We start from the raw sequence: 15,457 nt of genomic DNA, 5'->3' as shown, positions 1-15,457 counted from the left end.
ACAATATTTTCACAATTAAAAACAAATGCTTTGTAAGACATGTATTTTATTTGCAAATGAATTAGATACTGAGAGGACTTTGAAGTCCTTCTTGTCATTCGATGATATTCAACAATGACGCTTTTCTTCCAAAATTACACCAGCATTTTCTAGATCAGTTTTAATTGATTTTAAAGCTAAAATTGCCACTCGGAATTCAATTCTGATAAAATCACATCGAACAAAAGATGTGATTTATGGCACTTCAATGAAAATGCAAATATTTGAACCACCGGTCCAGTATATATGAGACTTGCCCAATAATACCACAATCGAACAAAAAATACTTCAGCTAATATTTCTAAGAAACTGAATAATAGATAAATAAGTACAACATGAGTATAAAACAGTCATCATTAGACAAATCTTTCTGTAATTCACGGTCAAAATATGGCGGATACAAAATATTTGGATAACGAATGATAATATCACCAAGGAAAATGTATATAGTGTTCTTTTACGTCATCGGAGTAAAAATAGGTTTGTTTTGGCTGAGCCCATTACAGTGCTGCTTGTTAATGCCGACACAGGCCGCGTACGCCAAAGCGTGAGCGATGTAATGCTGTTCATGGACTCCGTCAAACAGGTGAGCCATGGGGCCCGTGGCATACACTGGGACGTCCTCTGCGCTGTGTGTTTCGTACAACAGAGGAACAGCGCTCACCTGGCGGTAGTCGTTGTGAGCTGAAAGAAACATATATAGAAGTTCTATTATATGCATTTATCCATCCGTATTCAACATATCAGAAACTAGCGTCCGATGGAATCCGGTATTTCATTTTCTGTATGCATGTAACGAGCAAATAAATATTTTTTTTTGTTCAACAGAACATAAATGACTTAACAACCAATTTGATTGAAATCAGCTGTTCTTTTACTCTACCACGAGCACAACGTTAGTCCCACCGCATATCACCAAAAACAGTTTTATGTTTTAGACTTCTGAAACATGTAAAGTCCCTTATTTCTATTTCACATTTCCAAGGATTTGACTTACTGGTATTGTCACCAATGACTTACTGGTATCGACAGTGTTGGGGTCCTTCCGGAAGCCCCAGTCGTATCCGGGCCCGTTTCCGTAACTAAGAGTGGTCCAGGCATTCCCATCTACGGGGAGTTCTTCTGGGGCAATTGGGTTTACAACACCTGATCAAAATCGAAAACGCGTATAAAGTGATAGAAATATTCTGCATGGTTTTCCTCCACAATGTAGAATATCCTGTGTCTTGAGCGAGAACGTTTTTCATGCTAATGATTACTGGATACCCCTTTAATACGCCATTTCAATAATTGTTCAGTAAAAAAAAATTGAAAAACCATATATGTCAGTTTGTTCCGAAGAAAAACTTTCGAAGTCTAAAAAATAACAAAGCACTAATATAAACTTACCAAGTATGTTGTTTCCACGGTAGGAATGTCCCCCTATATTGAACACGTGAGAATGGTCAGCCGTTACCACAATAAGGGTATCACTGGAATTGGTCATTTGTAACGCTGTCTTCACCGCGTCCTCAAAGGCCAGGGTTTCGTACAGAGCCCGCTTTGCTGTGTTGTTATGGTGACCGTGGTCTATTCGTCCACCTGAAACCATAGCATAGCATTTTTTTTAACTGACGATATGAAAGATTTTCATGTTTGTTACGGCCATTTTATTAAAGTAATAATAATAATATCATTTACAAATTATCTGGTCGATTAGAGGATAAAAATTGTACAAAAAAGCAGACATTTTCAGGAAAAAATGGGCAAGCCTACCTTCGACCATCAGAAAATAGCCCCTGGTGTTATGACTCAATATCCGAATGGCTTTATCCGTCATTTCGGCCAAAGAAGGCTCTCCGTTAGGTCCTGTGTCTCTCTCCAGGTCATACTGCATATGTTGGGGGTTAAATAGGCCTAAAATAGTTTTACATGAAATAGATTTTATAGTACTGCATGGGCCGACCAAACAAATAGATTTTGCCCGTCCGACTATTGACTAAAATGTGTCAGAAGCATAGTTATTGCGAGACTGGATTCGGTTGGAGTACTAGTATTTATTTTCTTTTTCATAGTAATTTATGGTTAAATAATTTGCTAACTAAATTTCTATCAATCTTTATTGGCTAGTCATCTTGAAATTATCAACAGAATTGTACCTAACGCGAAGTCCGTTTCGTCGGGGTTGATGGCATCAAATTGCTGCTTGTTCCAAGCATACTTTGGAGTGTATCCTCGCCATTTCTTGTCTCTGCCCCAAATCTGATTTAAAATGGGGGTTATAATAATGCTATTCGCTTAGAAAGTAACAAATTCCGGCGTGTATTTCTAGTAACAATAGCATATTATACTCTGTCAGTTATTATAGAGCTCCATGTAACATAGTTTTCAGGGGGCTATGTGGTCCACAAAATAACTGTCAGATCTGCCCAAAACTTTGACATATGATAATTTTGGCCATTACTAACTTCTAATAAAGAAAATTTTCAAATATTTTTAGCTTTTGATTAAATTTCAGCATTTTCCTATATCTTTATACAGAACTCTTCTTCATACTGAGGTAAATATAGCTTTAAAATGGCCGTAACCATCAAGCCCTCTTAATGTTTTTGAAGTTTATGAATACTTATCATGCAAAATATTTATCGAGAACGTTTCAAATAATAAGAAATAATCTTTCAATTTAATATCAATGTAAATACATGTAAAAACCGAACCTCGATGAGATCCAGATCGTCCTGGCGTTGAAATGAGATGTAAGCGTCGCCATACTGAGGATCCTGTTGTCTGTTCCTGATGAAGTATTGTCTTCCTCCCCCGAACAGAACCTAAACCAATTCAAAACCATACATCATAAAATCTTTTGCTGGCGATGTATCCTTACATGGATACTATAACTGGGTCATCAAGACTTAAAATTTATATTTATATATTCTTATGATGGACCGACACAGGATGTACTCATACTAGGTTTTGAGGCTCATTTACAGAAAATCACAAAATTAATAAGATTTCTTGCAGGGGAAAGCACTGGTTTATTCCAGTAAGATTTATTTCTCTTGTCAGAGAAAACTTTTGCCTTAATTAAGAGGGCACTTGTTGGGCTGTTGTATTTTTTTCTCTCAATATATGAACAGACTCTCACCTGGATGTTAGAGTTGTTGTAGATTAGTTGGTGGGCGATATCCTTGCACCCTCCCTGGACACCGTGCATGTGGACGTCTCCCTCCCACAGACGACTGGCTGCGTGCGCATACCCAGCGGCCGGAGTTGCGTGGGTAATTTTTGTGTTGGTGACAATACCCATGGATCTTCCTAGAAAATCGTAAATGGCAACGAATCATTTCAACATTGAGGTGAATCAAGTTCGTCCGATTTATATTTATTCTTCTATTTACTGACAATTTTTTGCTGCTGCAGTCTGTGTATCAATAATTTTATATTGGAGACGGAAGGTATATAATATGCAGGCACGTAGCATCGTTTTTAAAAGAGTGGGCCGATTCTTATAAAATCTTGACAAGCAATAAATGTATTTGGAAATCATAAAAACTCTAATCCTGAGGGAGGGGTGTATACCTTCTATAACTCAAAATTCGAATTTTCATATGTAATTTTGAAAAATTAATTGCTGCAAGAAAAGGGGGGGGGGGTTGCCCACGCTCATTATATTGGAATTTTGAGGGGGCGGACCTGCGGCACCCCTCTATAGATCCACGCATCTGTGCTGTTCAATTCTAAAACGACATTGGTGCATCATATGTTTTAATGTGTACCTTGTTCTTCAAACCAGTCATTCATACAATTGATTTCGGCGCCAAACTGACTGCTACAGTTTCCAACCACCGCGGAATCGTCCACCCCAATCAGCTGGGAGTTGGTCTTGACCCCACACAGGAGAGCAGTGGCTGTAGCCGCCGAGTCAGGGGTCTGTCTGTCGCTGGAATATACCTTGTGTAAAGTAAATGAGGGTCAATTCATATCTAGAAATAATTTTACACTCTTTAAATTATTTTGAACATATACGGTTTTCATTTCTTAAGTCAAGTATATATTTCTTCTGTTTTAGCCCAGGTGTAATTATTTATTGTCACTTCTTTAACTTTTTTTATTTTGTATAAATCGACGACGTAGATTCACAGAATAACAAAATTAACACGACGTATGCTTTTCAACGCAAGGAAATTCACAAGGAAATTAATTCACCATTAACACGTACAATTAATTGTTTAACATTTTTGACAGTGTTTAAAGCAAGGACAATTCTATTGAATTATCAGCAAAAACTTTTCGACAGCAAAATAAATCTTAAGTGAGCTCAACAAAACTTTGAACATGTCAGACATTTTACGCAGACAATCAAAATGAAAACAGTGCCCTCACGAGCATTCACCTTAGATAACCCAATATGAGGAAACTTTTCAAATTCCAGCATATTTTCCTCCCCAGAGTTTCCATTTAACTGTCCTCTCAGGATCCGCGCCGCTGTCACGGTGGACATCCCCATTCCATCTCCAACAAAAAGGATGACATTTTTGGCTTTATTAGTGTTAAGGTTCCGATTAGCCGATTCATAAAGATCACGTTGGGCATTTCCAAACCAGTCCGGCTTTCCTTTCATAAAAAAATAATAATAAACTTGAAAATGGCCTACATGAATTTTTGACTCGCTCATGAGAGCTTTGAATCTATTGAACTTAAAAGTGCTTAAAGGATGTAAACAGTAAAATGATCATTGTAAATTCGATCAGGCAAATAAAATCAATGAAAATCGTCTTAAAACCGCTTCTATATAACGAGCGGGTGGGGGGGGGGGGGGGGCATTATGATGCATATACAAATATATAGACGCTGTATGTTATTTTATATTTTTTTAGATTCTATTTCGGGACAAGGCAGTTCTGTGCATATGAATTTATTACTTTGGTACCAAGTACCTCAGGCAATTTTTCTTCTAAAATGCTATCTAAAATAGAAAATACGTTTTATATAGACAAGCTTTCGAGTCTAAATACAATACATTCTGAATATTTTGCAATAAATTAGTATATCATTTTTAAATAGTGTTTTGTGTTAAATTTTCGCTTGTTAATCACATGGTACCTTTCTTTCCTATCTTCGGTTGATCGGGGAAAATAAATTACTAAAGTAGACTTACAAAAAGGCATATATCATGTGTAAGCATGATTCAGATTACAGCTCTCTCTCTCTCTCTCTCTCTCTCTCTCTCTCTCTCTCTCTCTCTCTCTCTCTCTCTCTCAGTAGATAAGTGTTTGTACCTATATGCATAGACCCGTATTGTAAATTAGATAAAAATAAGAAATAGGGAATCTTTTTAGTATTGTGAGGCGATCAAACACGGTTGGGGTGATCAAATCCAATAAAGCTTAAGGATTTTATGATAGATTTGATCATGTCCCACCTTATTTGAACACCTCATAATATTCAAAGAATTATTACTTATAACTTTAGTTATATTTTTATAATTTTCACCAAATGTTCAACTAAATATTAAATTATTGATATTTCTACGTTATTTTCATTTCGTATAATTATGGAAACCCCGCTTGCACCCCACAATACGTCATTTGCGTCATTGATGTAATGTATTGGACTATATGTTACAAATTTAATTCGTATAGCTTTATCATATAAAAGAAAGGCATTAAAAATGTAAATATTGATAAATAACTTACATACCACTATTTAAAGGTATCTAACTTACTTCTAACTTTAGGTATTTGCACCAATTTACATGGACGCGTAGTTAAAATTAGATATTAAAATAAATACACATCACTATATTAGGTATTTATATAAGTTCTTCAATATACAGTTGACATAAGTGAATTATCATTTGACCTTTGTGAAGTCAGCCTCTAAAACGTTATTGCAGTGACATTTGAAGCACGCACTCCTCTAGCTGTAATTCATTCCGATACTAATTAGCATGCATTTTTAATTATTAATTTTCGCAGAGATAAATGACATTTGTAACGCACATAAAAATAAAGCTCCATATCCATACATATCTAATTTTAGTCACGAAAGAAGAAAGACTTTTTTATTAAAGTTAACCGAAACCTATCTTTGTTAAGAGAATAAAAAAAATGTATGCAGATAAATTTAATATTGTGCATTGTTCATACCCTGCTGGGGTTTAAGAAAATACAAATATGTAGGACAGCAAGGATGGACATTAACTAATTAGACCGTCGGGAACACAATGCAGCGGTGTGTCTGTTCTTCCCATTTTGTCCCACTAACATAGCGCTGTTGGGCATGAAATGGCTACCATTAATTTCAGCTGTAACTTGGCGAAATTTCTCCCGGCTCTGACCCATACAACACCAAATTTATTTCAAATTCACGCCTTATACTACAATTTACAATATTAAGAATGGACCCCGAGTCAAAGATTACATTCCTGCGCTAGCAGTTGTCATGAATAATATCAAGTTGGTTTTTTTTTGGTATAAACCTATGTATGTTGCAATTCAAAGCAGGCAACACTAAACGAAATATTAACGCGATTAGTATTCTGGTTTTCAAAGAAACGTTCATTCTTTTTTATCGTTTTATGCAAAGACGATTATCTACGAAAAACAATGGCTCAGTATAGTAATAAATAAATAAAATAAACTACGAGAATCTGTAAGAATTACCGTGACGATGCGTTCCAATCGTACTCTGTAAGTGAACTAAAACAAGACACAGACACAGCACACGGTTCATTTTGTTGCTCCTTGCCATTCTGTCAAAAGTAATTCATTCTGTATAAGAGAGGCCCAGGTGCGTGTTACGTCAATTAGCAGCGATTATCGGGACACGCCCAGCTCTCTTCAAATAGTCCAACTCCAGGGTCTCGAATCTGTGAATGAAGTCTATCCCATTCGCTCCTGACGTAACTTCCTTCGAAGAAAAGCGTGTGCTGCACGTTTCAATGTTCTAACAAGACGGCCTAGCTGTCCGCGGTGACAAATTGAAATAATTAGAAATTTTCTCGCATTTATTATTTTATTATGGCATGGAATGACGTATCTACGAAAACTTACATTAGCATTTATAAATACAATTTCCACGTTGTTTTGTTATTTATTTTCAGAAAAAATACGTATTGTTATTTAAGTACCGGTATTTTAAAGTTAGACTCTGAATAAAATTTAAATGAAAAATTTCACTTGGAAAAAATATACCTATCCATTTATAAAGGGGAAATACTCATGTTTTACATTGGTCGACTTGCGTTGAATTAAGAAAGAAACTTGAAACTAACGATCAAATTTAAGAAACCTTTAATTATTTCATCTAATGAATGATAGGAACCAGTTAAATATATTGTGATTGAAAGCATTAAGTGCACTGGATTGAAAATCGTTTTATGAAACTGGAGCGTATTTATGTTCCTCAAAACATGCAGTTTTCATCATGTTATAAATATGAAAGCTTTTGGTTAATACAAAATTTATTCTGCCAAACTGAAAGCATATATTTTTTTTTTAATTAACAAATGAAAATTAAAGTACATGCAAACATAATTATTTTGGTGTATATTGACATAATTGAAAATGAAAATATATGCATACATGAACTTAACACCTACTGATGTCGATGCTAGTTGATTTATACTGGCGTTTCCGTTAGGCCATGCTCTTGCTATAAATAACCAGCCATTAACACTAAAATTGAAAAAGCAACTACTTTTATATTGGAGTAATGAACGTTTATCTGTCCCTGTCCATTGTTTATGAGAACGGAACACTTATTCTTCTGGGTCCCAACACAGGAAGCTAGAGACATCACGTGATATATGTAGTGCTGCTCGTGCACGCCGTGTATTAGATGCGCCCAGGGACCGCGTGCATAGATCGCCACATCCTCGCCTCCGTGGGTTTCCGATTTCAAGGGAATGGCGCTTGTTTGCTGATAGTCGTCAGCGGCTGCAAAAAGACATGAGTAGTTACTCGACATTAATGATGTAAAAAATGAATCAAAACAGTAACTATAATTACATCTAAGAATCTGCTTTTCAATTGCGCCACTTCGATTCGGCCATGTTTAGTGCTTTTGTAAGTTTAATAAAAAATAATTCATCTAAAGAAAAAGATATGATACAGAGTTTAAGTCCATATAAAAAATACAATTTAAAACAGCGCATGCTCTACTGACTTGTGTCCACTTCCCTCGGGTCTTGTCTCGGTTTATCGGGCGTTACCCCGCCTGGTCCATTGCCGTACAACAGGGTGGTATACGCTTTGTCATCCTCGGGGAACCAGGCTTTTGGGATAGGGTTCACTACTCCTACAAAACGTACGACCAATTCTAGGATGTCCTTAGGCCTAAAAAAAATTATTCATGTTTCCTGTCGCCCGACCGACCCTATCTTTTACCCTCCGACCCTAAAAGTTTTTTTTGTGATCATGATGGTGATCGGTAACTTCGCCAGAATTTCCTCAAAAAGAAGAAGTGAATGTGCCCGGTCTTCTAAATTCACAATCGTGTAAACTGACCTCACTGGCAAAATAATGATAGTAAACTAATATACAGACATTTTTACTGCATAAATTAACCTTGTGGTTATAGTATAACTTGCAACTATCTTATTTTCAGGGTTTATAAATACGGGTGATGCAACAACATACTGTGCATTGGAAATTACAAAAACGATGTTTATTACTTTGAATCCTGATATAACAGTTAGTTAATAACCTGTTATTAGTTAATAACTGCAATAAATGTTAAAATTATCATAAAACTGCTGTCTATATTATCTTGAAAATAAAACAGATCCTCTACATAATAACGTACGATAGTAAGTGGGTCAAAGGGATGGACTAATACCCCAAATACACGAAAGTACAGACACTAATTTGATATTGACATTAAGCTTAAACAAAACATAAATATTTATCCAGAAAAGGATAAATACATTCATACACATGTAGATTAAATTTTGCAAATAATAATATGTTTTACGGTGCGACCGTTGGGGCGAGCACAGCATGTGATCAAACAATGAATTATAATAAATTAATAAAATAAAATTAACAACGTGAAATTTGAATGCCAAAAAATAAAACATACCTATTTTTCAGTAAATTTTCATTATTCATAGTTTATAAGACTTGTTATAATTTATTTATTTATATGTAGAACAATAGTTTAATCTCAGATACAATGTTGTTAAATAATAAAGATTTTAATATATAAATATTCATTGCACTGCATCTCCTCTTTTAAAGTGATTGTGATTATGATTGATTGATTGATTTCCCCCCTTTTTTTTGCAGTAGACATTTTTTCTTAAACTTACATAAAAAACTTGACTCATCATAGAGCTCCCCCCATGCTAAAATTTTTTTCATTTTTGTCAATTTATACATAGAAAATCGACTTACCATGGATTTGCCCCTCCACTTAAAAAAAAATAATTAATGTTTAATTTTATTTTTAATTTACGCTTAAAAATATTTGCTTATCATGTTAAAAGAACATGGTGTTGTCCCCCCCCCCCCCCCCCTCCGCATGTAATAAATGGAAGTGAAAATAAAGAAAGCATTGAACTGCTAAAGAGCTGAAGGATTAGAATTTTTTGCTTGCAAAGATTTTTTGGATTAGGCTGCCATCCACCCACCCACCCCCTTAAAAAAAGGCGCTGCTACGTATAACGTTACGTTTCAGGAAATTACCGTAATTATAGTGAATAAAATATTTGTGAGCATTCATCCAAATTAGTGCAATTTACAACTGTTTCCTGTATCTGAAGAAATGTCCTTATTCGTCAGCTGTTCTTTATCTTAGCCTTTGCAAGATTTTAAGAGGATTTTGGTCATTTCAGCAGATTTACAATAACTTCAATTAGAGTAATTTCCCCTTATCAGTGCTTATTGTGACGTCAAAGCTGACGTTGGTTAAGTGTCGTCTTACTCTTTAAAACTCCCCTGAGAAATAAAAGTATGCGAAGTATACTGTTTTATTTACTTAAAAAGCATGGTGTTCTTAAAATTACACATCTTATAAGCTTTTCAAAGGTTTTACTTTCATTCTCGGGAGAACGTGATGTTGGAACGTGAGGTTGGAAACCATTGGTACTATGAATTGTGGGTCAAAATTTACTGACTCCGAAAAAATATATCGGATCAATGTGTAAACGTTTGTGACGTCACACGATTATTTTTGATTGAAAGTGTAATGAGGTGAACTTTAGAGGTAACATTGACTGTATGTCGCTTACATCGTTATTGTTTTGTCTTGCTGATTCTCGTGAGAGTGTGAAGTGATAAAAATTGCCATGATTACAGGGAACTACTGGGACGATTAAAACGATGCATTACTGGTCCGATTTACTGACGCCAAAAAAATCCGTTGAATGAATGTGCAACTAGTCCGAATTTTTTATTCACACACGCCTTGCCGGTAGAGCTCGCTTCGCGCCGGCGCTGCGCGCCGGCGAGCTGCGCTCGCTATTAGTTTTTATTTTTAATTTAAAAAAAATCGATTTTTTTTCCATGCAGGTTGTTTTCTATACATTACATGCATAATAATACATAGACCTTTGATTATTTTGAATCATCATTAACATACTGTGCACTGTGAACATACTTTTTTCTCATTATAACACACGTTCTTGAAGTTTTTAAAAATAAAATATTTTTTAAAAATAAGTTTTTTTTCCTACCTACCTACCCTAATTTTTTTGGTCAGGTGACAGGAAACATGAATATTTTTTTTTTGGCCTTATTGTTGTATTTTATGATATATATATAGTACATGTATAAGAAACATCTCTGATGCAAGTATATGTACTCGGCTTGGGATGTGATGGCAAACACCTTTAAATTTCTTTGAATTTCTCCTTTGCAAAAAAGCTATTTCGGAACTTTTTCATATTTTGTTGTACGAAGTGGTCCCTTTACCAATTTACTTACAACTAACGCTAAAGGAAACTTAAATTCAGATTGGTACGTAGCAAAGCCAGTAACTTAAAAAAAAAAAATTAACCTAATATATCGTTGCCTCGTTTTGGATACCCGGCGATGTTAAACACGTGTGAGTGGTCGGCCGTAACGATCATTAGCGTGTCGTGTTCATCCGTCATGTCCGTGGCTACTCGGACCGCCTCGTCCAGCATCAATGTCTCCGATAACGCAACTTTGGCTTTGCTGTCGTGATGACCATGATCAATCCTTGCACCTGTACACCGAATTAATCATAAAAAAAACTTGAAATACTGTCTTTACAATTCGTGTTGGTTCAATTTTTGTGAATTTCGTGAGTACCTCTCGCTCACGAATAATGAAACAGTATATATATATCTTATCATGCCATACACTTAACTACGTTTCATTCATTAGACTTTTTTAAAAGATAACGTAAACGATTATTAGAAAATGCCTAGAGGTTACCTTCTACCAACAAGAAGTACCCTTTGCTATTCTTCTGCAGGATTTGTATAGCTTTTTTCGTCATTTCTGAAAGAGAGGGTTCTCCCTTCGGCCCTTTGTCCCGCTGTAATTCGTATGCCATGTTACTACTGCCAAACAGACCTAGAACATGAATGAAAAATATGTATACTTACTCAAATAATACGTTTTTTGGACTAATGTCCTTCAAATATTTTATTAAATACGTATCTATATTAGATTTATATCGCGATGTATAATTCCTTTATTTCTAAAAAGCATCGTTTCATGAAATTCAGCTAGCAGATTTTAGTCTTTCCAGTTTATAGCTCTGTGAATTACAATCGATTTTCTTAAATAGAGGGGAAAACATCGTGGATTCATGTATTTGATACACTTTCAAAATTCTCTTTTTTTTATCGAATGGATATGAACCACCTTCGTTTTGTTTTGGGTTTTTTTGGGGGAGGGGGGGGGCACTCCCTAGATCAGTGCATGTTATGAGGTAAAATATACTTGGTTATGTTCTTGGTAATATTGAATGATTAATAAATCGACAGCCAATCTAATGGAGCTACTGACCTAGAACTTTGTCGGTGGTGGCTGGATCCACAGAGCGCAGCTGCTCCGTGTTCTCCACGTACTTGTAGTTCTGTCCCGAATCCTCCATCATCACCTTCCATTCCTGTTAAAACATCACAGGTCTTGAGTGTTAGTTAGACAAGACATCGGACAAGAGCCTTCAGCTTTCAATGTCTGAATGATTATTATTTACGTCACCTGAATTAGATTTATCCCGTCTTGTCGTAAGTAGCTGGAGTTGGTTACTGGGTCACGTGTGGTGTTCGGATAGAATCCTCGTCTGCCACCCCCAAAAATGACCTATAAAAGAAGAACTCCTATGTACTTACTAGAAACTGATTATTATATTGCCTCTCATAATAAAACCTCTCTCATCACCCCGTTATATCCCGTAAAAGTTTTGTGAAGTATTGCAGTTTTTCATGTTTCATTTTACGTACCCTTCAGAGAAGAAACAAAGACCTGATTCTTTGACAATAACACTCAATTTGACAGACTTTCTTTACAACCAGTCTCGTGTTAAAAGTAGTATATACACTAAAAAAAAGAATTGGTTTTCACTCGCTGCTTACTTACATCAATGTCACTGGGTGTTTTTTTTTGGTAGAACAGTAATTATTGCCCCACCCACTATTAACTTTCGCCACCATCACTTGTAGGTCAGCAGTTATCACACATTGTTAACTTACATAATTGTCACTGTTAACTTACATCGTTGTCACTGTTGACTTACATCAATGTCGCTGTTAACTTACACCAATGTCTCTGTAAACTTACACTAATGTCACTGTTAACTTACACGAATATCACCGATAACTTACATCAATGTCACTGTTCACTTACATCAATGTCACTGTTAACTTACATCGATGTCACTGTTCACTTACATCAATGTTGTTGTTAACCTCCACTAATGTCATTGTTAACTCACAAATGCCACTGCTAACTTACATGAATGTCACTGTTAACTTACATCGATGTCACTGTTAAATTACATCGATGTCACTGTTCACTTACATCAATGTCACTGTTAACTTATATCAATGTCACTGTTCACTTACTTCAATGTCACTGTTAACTTACACGAATATCACTGAAAACTAACATCAATGTCACTGTTCACTTACATCAATGTCACTGTTGACTAACATCGATGTCACTGTTAACTTACATCGATGTCACTGTTCACTTACATCAATGTCGTTGTTAACCTACACTAATGTCATTGTTAACTCACTAATGTCACTGCTAACTTACATGTTGACTTACATCAATGTTGTTGTTAACTTAAACTAATGTCTCTGTAAACCTACACTAATGTCACTGTTAACTTACACGAATATCACTGAAAACTTACATCAATGTCACTGTTAACTTACATCAATGTCACTGTTAACTTACATCGATGTCACAGTTGACTAACATCGATGTCACTGTTAACTTACATCGATGTCACTGTTCACTTACTTCAATGTCACTGTTGACTTACATCAATGTCGTTGTTAACTTACACCAATGTCTCTGTAAACCTACACTAATGTCACTGTTAACTTACACAAATATCACTGATAACTTACATGAATGTCACTGTTAACTTACATCGATGTCACTGTTTTTGTAGATTAACTGTTGGGCGATGTCCTGGCCACACCCAGCACCGCCGTACTTCTTTTGATCGGTGTCTGTTTCCCAGTAGCGGTGAGAAACCTTGGCGTAGGCGGTAGCGGGGGTGGCGTGGGTGATCCGGGAGGTCGTCACAATACCTGTAGATTTACCTAAAACGCCGAAAAAATGAGTTATGAATTAGAAGAACATGCAATCTATTAATTTTTTAAATGTCTATTGATTTGCAGTGATAATGACTTTTTTTGCATTGGGTGTCCAAATTTTATTCATTTCTGAAGTAAAATTAAATCAAAGTAACAAATTTTTTCAATAAGGGTAAAAATTCAGTATTGGGGGGGGGGGGGGTATAAAAATACATGTTAAATGACAATATACATTTTTGTTCGTATCAGCTTACCCTCCTTTTCCGATTGTTGGAGAATTGTGTCTATCTCGGAGTCTTTGGGAAATTGACACTCCCCCATTCGTGCCTTGCTAGTCAGTCCTACGTTATACCAGTTCGTTTTCACCCCCGTTAGCATCGCCGTGGCGGTGGCAGCTGAATCCGCCACTTGTCTGTCGCAGAGATACGTCTACAAATTATTTGGCGTACATGCAGAGGTCAAGTTTTTTTATTTTACCAGGTACGGGGGATAAATTAAAGATAGGAATGGAAGTACAATCTCAACAAAATTATTTAACTTGATTTAAGAGCCTTAACTTATAAAAAATTAATGAGGGGAGGTTATATTATTTTTTCTGTATTTTTTATAGCTTTTTTTTAATACTGACTTTTCTAATACTTGACCCACTTTTGATAGACCAACATTCGGGAACTTTTCAAACTCCAAAACGCTCTCCTCTCCTTGTCTCCCTTTGAGCTGGCCCCCGTAAATCCGGGCGGCCGTCACTGTGGACACGCCCATTCCATCCCCGATAAACAAGATCACATTTTTAGCTTTGTTGGTGTTTAAGGTGCGTTTAAGCGCAGTTTCTAATTCATTCTCGGCCAGTTGAAGCCAATGATCTGGTTCTATAATGTAATAGATATAACGGTTAATTGGTTGCAGAACAATTAATATGTATCGCAGAAATTATAGATTTATTTCGAATAGGAGGGAGGGGGTTCAGACAAAATAATCCCTCATAATTTCAACTTCATATATTTTTATTTTGTTTATTGAAAAACTAATACTGCATGTGAACAGCCTTTTAGATATATAATTTAGCTCGGTACAGGACTGAGGTCATCCGATAAAATCTGAAGTGTTTCGTGGGAAAATTTAAAGCAGAATGTGAAAATGAAGTGTTGCAGAACCAGTACATACCTTCTTCCTGTGGTTTCCCAGCCTGAATAAAAGTAAATAACAACAACAGTTTAGTAACAAGTTCCATGTCGGAGATTAATTTCTGGGACGCCAAAGGTTGTTGTCCTTCTGAGATAGGAAATCTAAGCGACACTACTTTGTAGATAATGATGGCTTCTTTCGCAAAGTACTTCTTTTTATCAATGACTTAGGTAAACATCCATTTTTTGTTTGATTTTTTAGTTTGCTTGCAGTTGTTCCACACTCCACTGATCGAAAGCGCTCTACTTTTAATCTAAATTGATACGACCCATTGGCTCTAATCCTATCCACGTGAGGTCTTTAGAAAAGAGAAAAAATTGCTATTTTTTATTAAACAATTCTAAAGAAGGAATAATGACGGTTTTCAAAATTGGTGTTTAACACAAATATATCTGAATGGCTTATGTTAATAGCCTTTTCACTTAGTTACAGTGTGTGCAAGGTTGGGAGGTAGTTACAAACGGTATATTCATGCCAGAAGAACCCGAAATAATGAAATAA

The 15,457-nt window shown here is 35.8% G+C and overlaps 2 protein-coding genes across 2 annotated transcripts; both read right to left on the bottom strand.

Moving 5' to 3' along the window:
* Positions 1 to 29: 29 nt before the first annotated feature.
* On the bottom strand, positions 30 to 6,977 carry LOC105330143 (alkaline phosphatase-like). Its single transcript, XM_011431741.4, has 10 exons — positions 6,684 to 6,977; positions 4,412 to 4,632; positions 3,795 to 3,969; positions 3,164 to 3,333; positions 2,736 to 2,846; positions 2,178 to 2,280; positions 1,795 to 1,935; positions 1,429 to 1,620; positions 1,060 to 1,185; positions 30 to 723 (listed from the first exon to the last, which is right to left on the bottom strand). Exons 1-10 carry the CDS (start codon positions 6,769 to 6,771, stop codon positions 497 to 499), a joined length of 1,554 nt encoding a protein of 517 aa, XP_011430043.1. The 5' UTR covers positions 6,772 to 6,977; the 3' UTR covers positions 30 to 496.
* Positions 6,978 to 7,471: 494 nt separating this feature from the next.
* Positions 7,472 to 15,171, bottom strand: LOC105330146 (alkaline phosphatase). Its single transcript, XM_011431742.4, has 10 exons — positions 14,936 to 15,171; positions 14,420 to 14,640; positions 14,026 to 14,200; positions 13,602 to 13,777; positions 12,201 to 12,302; positions 12,003 to 12,105; positions 11,424 to 11,564; positions 11,020 to 11,211; positions 8,188 to 8,319; positions 7,472 to 7,958 (listed from the first exon to the last, which is right to left on the bottom strand). Exons 1-10 carry the CDS (start codon positions 15,000 to 15,002, stop codon positions 7,675 to 7,677), a joined length of 1,593 nt encoding a protein of 530 aa, XP_011430044.3. The 5' UTR covers positions 15,003 to 15,171; the 3' UTR covers positions 7,472 to 7,674.
* Positions 15,172 to 15,457: the final 286 nt, after the last annotated feature.

The sequence above is a fragment of the Magallana gigas genome, chromosome 3 (genome assembly GCF_963853765.1).
Source record: "Magallana gigas chromosome 3, xbMagGiga1.1, whole genome shotgun sequence".
Classification (NCBI taxonomy): domain Eukaryota; kingdom Metazoa; phylum Mollusca; class Bivalvia; order Ostreida; family Ostreidae; genus Magallana; species Magallana gigas.
The sequence above is the reverse complement of the archived record's forward strand: the minus strand, read 5'-3'. Positions and strand labels throughout refer to the sequence as shown.